Raw genomic sequence first — 8,384 nt, 5'->3', positions numbered from 1 at the left:
TCCAGAGGTCTGGATTATAGGAACAAGGAAAACCACTGACTTTCCTAGTTTATGAGCTATCCCAGTATATGACTGCAATTTTCTTTCATGAACAAAGCTATCAAGAAATATTGTGCCAAACTGATCATGGAGATACACTCGTATCATACTCACACCTAGGGTGATGGCCAAGTTAAAACAGTAGCCTGACTGTTGTATAAGTTATAAGCAGCCCGGGCTATAGAGCAGAAAAGACCCTCTCTCACAACAACCAAATGGAACACCCGAATTTCCTAGCCTATTCTTTCATTCTCTGTATCCTTTCCAGCATCCACTAATTGCTGTGTTATTTCAACTTTTCCTTCTGAGAACAGTACATCTTACTGTATTGTGTGTCACCCAAGGCTGGCCTGGAACACACCAAGTAGCCCAGGTTAGCCTCAACTTTAGGACAGTCCTCTCGTCTCACTCTCCTGAGTAGATGGGATTACAAGCCTGTGCCCTCGGGCTAGAATTATCTATTTCTAATTTATTTCAGTTAATATAATGGCATCTGATTTCATCTGCTGTATAGTTATTTCTTCCCATCTGAAACATTCCCTCCTGGTGGGAGGACCACTAGGACTCAGGAAGTCCATGAAACTTACAAGGCTAAGGAAGCAAACAACCTTTGACCTTTGATAAAGCTGAGACATATAATCTACTGAAGACCCTCCCCAACGATATATGAGCAGTAATAACAATCCTAGAGAAGGGCAGATCCGCTCAGATTTGGGTTTCACAAGGAACTCCATAGATGGAGCTTTGGTTTTGGTGCAGTCATCAGCCAGGCTGGGCTGAGCTTTCGTGTGATACAGCTGCCGCTGAGTCACACATGATCTTCTAGGCAACTGCTTACTCAGAATCTGGAAGTAATAACACTAAACTCACTATTTTACAAGCTAGATTTGGCTGGAATCAATTATCAATTTGTTACCAGTGCCCTTTCTGGATTGATTAGATGTTTCCTTACTTCTTTCCAAGAAAAGGCACACAGTGCCATCCCCGTTGTCATGTATTACAGCAATTTTATTCTTTTTTTTATGAGTGAATAGTATTCCACTCAAACAATACCACATTTTCCTGGTTCCTGAACAACTGAAGCAGGGGGCTATCTCTGAATCCCTGATTCTGTCTGGCCTCAGTGGAAGAGAATGTCCTTAGTCTGAGAAGGGAAGGAGAGAATGGGGGGAGGATCTCTGTGAGGGGGTACTGGGAGGAAGTTGGCTGATATTGCATATCTTGATTGACATTTAGGTCTCCTGCTTTCACTGACTATTGTGAACAGCATTTGAATAAACAAGGTGAGGAAATTTAAGGGTGACCTTGAAGAGGATGCCAGTGGGTGTGGTGGTGCAATCTTTTAATCATAGGGGGAGAGGCAGGTAGATTTCTGAGGTCAGTGCCAGCCTGTTCTACATACCCAGTTTTAGGCCAGCTCAGGTTACATCGTGAGATTCCCCCCTCCATCTCAAAAACACAAAACCACCCTCAACCACAGCGCCATGCTTTGACACTGATAACTTTCCTGAGGGCCACACACACCTCTCCTTCCACCCGTAGTGAGGAGGCTCTAGCTCCGGCAGGCCTTGCCTTTCTGCCTGATTCCCTCTGTCTTATTAAAAACTGTGAAGATTCTATTTATAAAGCTAGCTACCAAGGTCTATTCCCTTATTTGGCTCCTTCCTCCTTCTGAGGCTGACTACCACGGTCCAGTTATCAAAGTTGAAGTCCAGCAATTCAAAGTCCCCTTTGGTTCACCTAATTAACATGTCCAGATGAAACACCGCATCCTAACACGGTTTCCCCCTTTACCTTTATTAACTGTCATTTTCCTATGGCCACCTCTGTCTTCTCTCTATCCAGAGGCAGTCCTTTGTCCCTTAGGGGAAAATACCCATCCTCCCTCTCCCTTGTTCCCCTCCCCTTCTCCCCCATCCTCCATCTTCTGTCTTTGTCTCTTCTTCTCTGTCCTCTGTCCCTCTGGGGCAAATAAATCATTGTGCTGAGAACTTGCTCTTGGGAGTCCTGAGCCCATTACACACGAAAAAGGTTTTCAACACTTGTGCTGGTCTCCAAAATTTAGTAGTTTATAGATCATAGAAATCCATTCTCTTACTCTATGCAATATATTTTTTTTCTTCCTTTCTTTGTGGTTAAAAGCTTTGTACATAGGAACAGAAACTCTCAGCCCATTGGATTCTGGTTCTCTGATAGTTATCCCTATAGAAAGTGTTCCTGAGCTTCAAACTCCCACTACTAACCTGACGTTTGTGCTCTTTGCCAACTCAAAACAAAACTAACAAAACAAAAAACCCACGTTGGTTTCCTGGATTTGTTTTAACAGAGATTCTATGATCTGAATACCATGGCTGTTTTAAGGTCTCACATATACTCAGATGTGCCGAAGCTATTTAGTTGAGGATGACCTTGAATTCCTCATTTTGCTGCCTTTACTACCTCAGGGACAGAAATTAGAGGCATGTGCCTGCTGGGGACCTGACCCAGGCTTTCTGTGTTCTAGGTAAACACACAACCAACTGAAGCATTATCTCAAGATCCCCTGCATTCGGATGGAATTACAGGCAGACTTCGCTTAGCTTCTTGAACTGACTGCTTTGTTCTGAGGCAAGGGCTCCATTATGTAGCTTTAGCTGGCTTTGAACTCGTAGAGATCTGTCCGCATCTGCTCTGGAGTGTTAGGAGTCTGTATTAATATGCCTGGTCCTTGAACTAATTTTAAAGTTTTCAGATGTGGTCCTGACGATGTCTGAGAAAGCAGTAAAGCCTGCGGAGAGAACCAAGGATTGGGAGATGTCCCAGTTCAAACTTTAGTATTTTGTTTGCCTTGTTATTTTTGTTTTGTAGAGGAGTCTGTTTAAACTCAGAACCACTGGGATGGGATTCACACCATCACAGGTGAAGAAGCAGACAGTTCTCTTCCCAGTCCAGACTGGAAGGACTTATTGAGAGGGAAAGAACCAAAGGGTAGTAGAGAGATGCAGACCTCTCTACAGCGTGAGTTCAAGGACTGATGTTTAGTTCTTTATCTCTTGGAACGCTATGATAAGCCTCTAGTCAAAACCCTGCCATTCCAGTTGTTTTTCACAAAGTCCTATCTGACAATTCACACACACACACACACACACACACACACACACACACACACACACACTCACAGATGTTATTTGTTGACTCACTTTATTATCAAAGAAAATCAATACTTGCACACGTTAGTGCTTTCTAACATTATCTTTAGAGGACTTATTTCAAATGTGTGGCTACTACGTATTGTATATTAATAAGAAATACCATACAAGTCACCTTTTCAAATCAAGCTCAATAACCAATCATTCTCTTGCTTCTCCTCTCCACTGGCTAGCTCCATATGCTTTTTAAAGTGGTGTGTATCCCGATGACCAACAAAACTCTAAATATTTATTTCCCTCTGGTAGAGTTCAACTTCTGCCTCTTGTTTGCTTTCTTCTTCCTGCCAGGACTTTATTTTTTTCCTCTCCCCCCTCCTGCTTTAATAGAGTTGGGCTAACCCTATTTTGGGCCTAATAGTTTTAGCAGGCTCATGCTTTCCTTCTTTCCAGGCTGCTTCCAAACGTCTTTGCCAGTAAATGTTTCTATGCTTAACATTCTCAACAAGCCTAAAGTTTTATCTTTTGTTTGTGTTAATAGCAGCACGGCTCTAAAGTTCGGACATTACTCAAACTAGAAAAAATAAAAATAAAACAGATTTGGTGTGTATAATAAATAAGTATGCTTAAAATACACGTTATTTTCAAAGCCCGACTTCCTTGTTTTGTTCTTAACAGATTCGGTTATATCTTCTTCTGAAATAGCATCCACAACGGCCTTACTACCTGTTTGACAATTAAACTTTGACAAACACATTTCCGCCTTTCCCTGAGCCATGGGTTCCTGGGTGTCTGCAGCCCTCTAGGGCAATGGCTCGGATTAACCCCTGGATAGCTCCTGGGAGCGGGTCCTTCCATTCCCCATAAACACTGGAGCCCCAGACTCCGCCACCGCAGGCTCCTCCCTCCAGAGCTCTGCCAGCCAAGCTGTCTGGAACTGGAGTCAGATATAAACATGGGGTACGCACGGGACAGGAGCTGGGGCTACGGAGGCCGAACCCCGGTCCTGCGGCTCAGGCCACACCACCGTGAGTTAGTCTAGAATTCCGAACCAGGAGCTGGGTCCCGGACTGCAGAGTCCCTGCTGGCCAGAGCCGGAGGCGGAGCTAGCTAGGGGGCGGAGCTTTCACACGCGCCTCCTCCGCCTCTTCCTCCGCCTCTTCCTCCGCCCTCCGCGGCTCCTGTGTCTCAGGCTGCCACTCGGGGGTTTATTTGTTTACAAGCAGATTACGTCAGCTCCTCCCTCTCCTCCCGGCCTCTGGGCACGCCCCCTGTCGGCCCTTCTCCCGCCCCCTCTGCCTCCGAATCTGCCTGCGTCACAATGGTGCGATCTCCGGATTGGCTAGCGTCCGCCTTCACGCTCAGGGTACGCCACTTCCTCTCCGCAGCACTATAAAATGAGCTGCACGACGGCGGCAGCTCTTCGCCCCTCGGAGCTGGAAATGCAACTCTTGGGATCCTCTGAGGCTACCGAGCTGGAGGCGGAGGCGGCTGGGGAGGTCCGAGCGATGTGACCAGGCCGCCATCGCTCGTCTCTCTCTGTCTCTCCTGCCGCCTCCTGGCTTGAAAATAACTTTTTTACTCTAAAGGAAAGAAAAAAAACCCTCTAGAACCAGTAGCCGTCCGCGCCTCGCGCCCTCGCTTCCTCTCGGCCGTCGGGTCTGGGCGGGAGCCCGGGGTGGCCGTTCCGCCGTCGGGGCCGAGCCCCGGCCGCCCCGGGCCACCCCCGGCCGCCGCCCCCATGCATCCCTTCTACACCCGGGCCGCCACCATGATAGGCGAGATCGCCGCCGCGGTGTCCTTCATTTCCAAGTTCCTCCGCACCAAGGGGCTCACGAGCGAGCGACAGCTGCAGACTTTCAGCCAGAGCCTGCAGGAGCTGCTGGCAGGTGAGCGGGTCGCGGGACCCGTCGCGGGTCGCCACTAACGGGCGCGTCCCGGTCGTGGCTGGGGGGGGGGGGGCTGGGCGGCGGGGCGCCGCGACACGCACAACAAAGGATCCGAAGCGGGGCGACGCGGGGCTGCGCCCCGACGGCTACCGGCGGGTAGCGGGGGACAAAAGACCCAGGGCCCGGAGTCCGGTCGGTCCTCTGTGCCAGGTCGCCGCGACCGTTTCGAGGGTCTGCGGCTAAGCCCCGGGGTGGTTTATTGCCTCGGTTCCTATGAGCCAGCCCTGGACGGACGTGCCAGGTCTCCGCACCTCCTGTGCCTTTTGCCCATTAATCATCGGATTTGTCACCAGTACAATTACAACCCAGCCCAGATCTTGGTTTAGGGTTTCTTCTTGGTTTTCTTCCCTTTGGGGTTAACTGACCATAGTGGCGTTGTCTCGCTCCCAACCCCCCACCAAAGCCATAAAGTCTATTGTATGCGACCCCTTTGGGGTGGCCAAAAGTAAACGGGTTCCCGCCCGGTCGCCTGTGTCATCCAGCTAGTTGGCCATCGGGGCTGCGAGCGGGATTCCTGTTTTGGCGGCTCAACCAGTCAATACCCATACTGTGTTTGCCACACTGTCCGCGCTTTCTCCATTCTGTCTCACAACAGCGAATTCGGTCCCGGACATTTTTAAAAGTTAGCGTTTTTCATTTTTACTCCTCCAAGAAGCCATCAGGAGGAGGGAAGTACTTACTGTACAGTACGGCTGTGGTTACTACCGTTCTAAGCATTGTTTCTCTGTTCTTTTTCTACCACAGAGCATTACAAACACCACTGGTTCCCAGAAAAGCCGTGCAAGGGATCGGGTTACCGTTGTATTCGCATCAACCATAAGATGGATCCTCTGATTGGACAGGCAGCCCAGCGGATTGGACTGAGCAGTCAAGAGTTGTTCAGGCTTCTCCCGAGTGAACTCACACTCTGGGTTGACCCCTACGAAGTGTCCTACAGGATCGGAGAGGATGGCTCCATCTGTGTGCTGTATGAAGCCTCACCAGCAGGAGGTAGCACTCAAAACAGCACCAACGTGCAAATGGTAGACAGCAGAATCAGCTGTAAGGAGGAACTTCTCTTGGGCAGAACAAGCCCTTCCAAAAACTACAATATGATGACTGTATCAGGTTAAGATATAGTCTATGGATGGATCATCTTATAATGGATGGATAAATTTGATTTTTTGCTTTGGGTGGGCTCCTCTTGGGGATGGATTATGGAATTTAAACCATGTCACAGCTGTGAAGATCTGGCACAAGATAGAGTGGTAATAATTTTTTTTTAAGTGACAGTGCCATAGTTTGGACAGTACCTTTCAGTGATTTAAGTAGCCTGTGAATCCAAGTAAAGGATCACTTTATTTGCTAGGGAGTGAAGTCGCAGGGTGGTTTCAGTTTCTCCCAGACCTTATACCCAATTTGTCACACCAGTCCCTGTAAGGAAATTCCGTATTTCAAAGAACCTCGTTGGCAGCCAATCTTGCAGGGGAATTCGCACTATTACACTTGAAAGTTATCAGTAACTCTTTTGGCAGCTCAATAGGAAAGCTCAATGTTTTAAGCATGGTAGTACTGGAAATGTTACACGGAGACTTTTACCTAGCACTTAAATGTATAAATGTACATAAAGACAAATTTAGTAAGCATGACCTGGGGGAAATGGTCAGACCTTGTGTTTTTGGCTTTGAGAGTAGCAAGTGACCAGAATCTGCCATGGCAACAGGCTTTTAAAAGACCCTTAAAAAAGACACTGTCTCAACTGTGGTTGTTAGCACCAGCCAGCCCTGCACATTTGCTAGCTTGTAGTTTTCTAAGACTGAGTGAGTAAACTTCTTATTTTTAGAAAGTGGAGGTCTGGTTTGTAACTTTCCTTGTACTCAATTGGGTAAGAGTCTTTTCCACAAACCACCATCTATTTTGTGAACTTTGTTAGTCATCTTTTATTTGGTAAATTATGAACTGGTGTAAATTTGTACAGTTCATGTATATTGATTGTGGCAAAGTTGTACAGATTTCTATATTTTGGATGAGAAATTTTTCTTCTCTCTATAATAAATTGTTTCTTATCTTGGCATTTTAATCAATCTCTTGTCATGATTACAGAGGTTCAGCTACAAAATATTTTTCTCAGAGGTCTTAGATTTGTAAACTGTGGGAATGTCAACTTGCGCAGTGTCACACAAAGCACATTGGGAAAGGAATGAAGGTGCCGAGTGTTCAGTGAGGCATCAGAAGGTTCTGGAGTAAGGTTTTTGGTGTGTTTTTTTTTTTTTTTTTTAAACTCAAGTTAAGCATGGACACATTGACAAGCTAATGATCCCGTGAGGATAAAGACAGAGGTAACATCTTCTAAAATGGACGATGCCCAAAGGATCCCAGTCACTGCTTCCCCAGGAAGTGAAGACAGATCCGATCCTCTCTGGCCCTCCTTTGAGAGACAGTTATTTTGCCCCATGGATTTGTTCCTTTAGAAAATCCTGGGGCAGGTGACCTCTAGCTTTAAAGAACAGGCGTATCACAGCAGAGCCATCTGCAGCTTTCTGGTTTTCATCTTGCAAGAGTTACATTAAAAAAAAAAAAATCCCTTAAGCTGGAATTCAACAACAGGTATGTTGATGAACTTCTTTTCTCAAAAGCTGAAGTGCTGGTCCTGATTTCCAGAGCCGGGGAGCCAGTGAACGCTGCAGGGGAGGTTTAGTAATGTGTAACTAGGGTCAGAGACTTGCTGCTAGTTTGGGGATTGTGGAAGATAAAGGAGATGATATACTGGTGGAAATTGAAAGCAGAAATTTGAGTTCTGCTTTACAGTTAAATGAACTGGATTGGGGGAGGGGCAGTATGTGTAAACATGTTAACACTGGGAATTAATGCAATTTAAATTGCTTAAAGGCAGTGATTGCTCTAAGTCAGAAGTTCCAAACAAATTTGAGGTTTTTTTTTTTTTAATTTGCAGTAAGTGTTTCTGATAATTTTGCTAACCGTCCAGAAATCTATCACTAAACACTAAACATGCCAGGCATTTAAGACTGCAGATGGTGTTCATATATTTGGAGGAGTTTGGATTTTGTTTCTCATTGTTTTCTGAGATGGTCTCTTGTTCTATATGTAGCCCAGGCTGGCCCCCCACTCTAGATCTTCCTTCCTGCCTTAGCCTCCAGAACTCAGGCATCAAAGATGTATGGCATATCTCCAAACTAGGAGTTCAGATTCTTTGTTTCTACAAAATAATGGGTGTCACCGTGACTTTTTTTTTCATAACTTATTTTATCTAGCCCTTTCTCTCAAAGGTCCC

At 46.3% G+C, this 8,384-nt stretch overlaps 1 protein-coding gene across 1 annotated transcript; it reads left to right on the top strand.

Moving 5' to 3' along the window:
* The first annotated feature begins 4,601 nt into the window (after positions 1 to 4,601).
* On the top strand, positions 4,602 to 7,172 carry BTG1 (BTG anti-proliferation factor 1). The gene is made up of 2 exons (XM_080935774.1): positions 4,602 to 5,053; positions 5,858 to 7,172. Exons 1-2 carry the CDS (start codon positions 4,906 to 4,908, stop codon positions 6,223 to 6,225), a joined length of 516 nt encoding a protein of 171 aa, XP_080791900.1. The 5' UTR covers positions 4,602 to 4,905; the 3' UTR covers positions 6,226 to 7,172.
* The last annotated feature ends 1,212 nt before the right edge of the window (positions 7,173 to 8,384 follow it).

Source organism: Micromys minutus (assembly GCF_963924665.1).
Source record: "Micromys minutus genome assembly, chromosome: 22".
NCBI lineage: Eukaryota > Metazoa > Chordata > Mammalia > Rodentia > Muridae > Micromys > Micromys minutus.
The sequence above is the reverse complement of the archived record's forward strand: the minus strand, read 5'-3'. Positions and strand labels throughout refer to the sequence as shown.

Excerpts from the sequence above, each read along its gene's own strand:
- BTG1 (XM_080935774.1), top strand. The coding sequence starts at position 4,906 with ATGCATCCCTTCTACACCCGGGCCGCCACCATGATAGGCGAGATCGCC. Across the intron at positions 5,054-5,857 it reads CCTGCAGGAGCTGCTGGCAG|AGCATTACAAACACCACTGG; the intron begins GTGAGCGGGTCG and ends TTTCTACCACAG.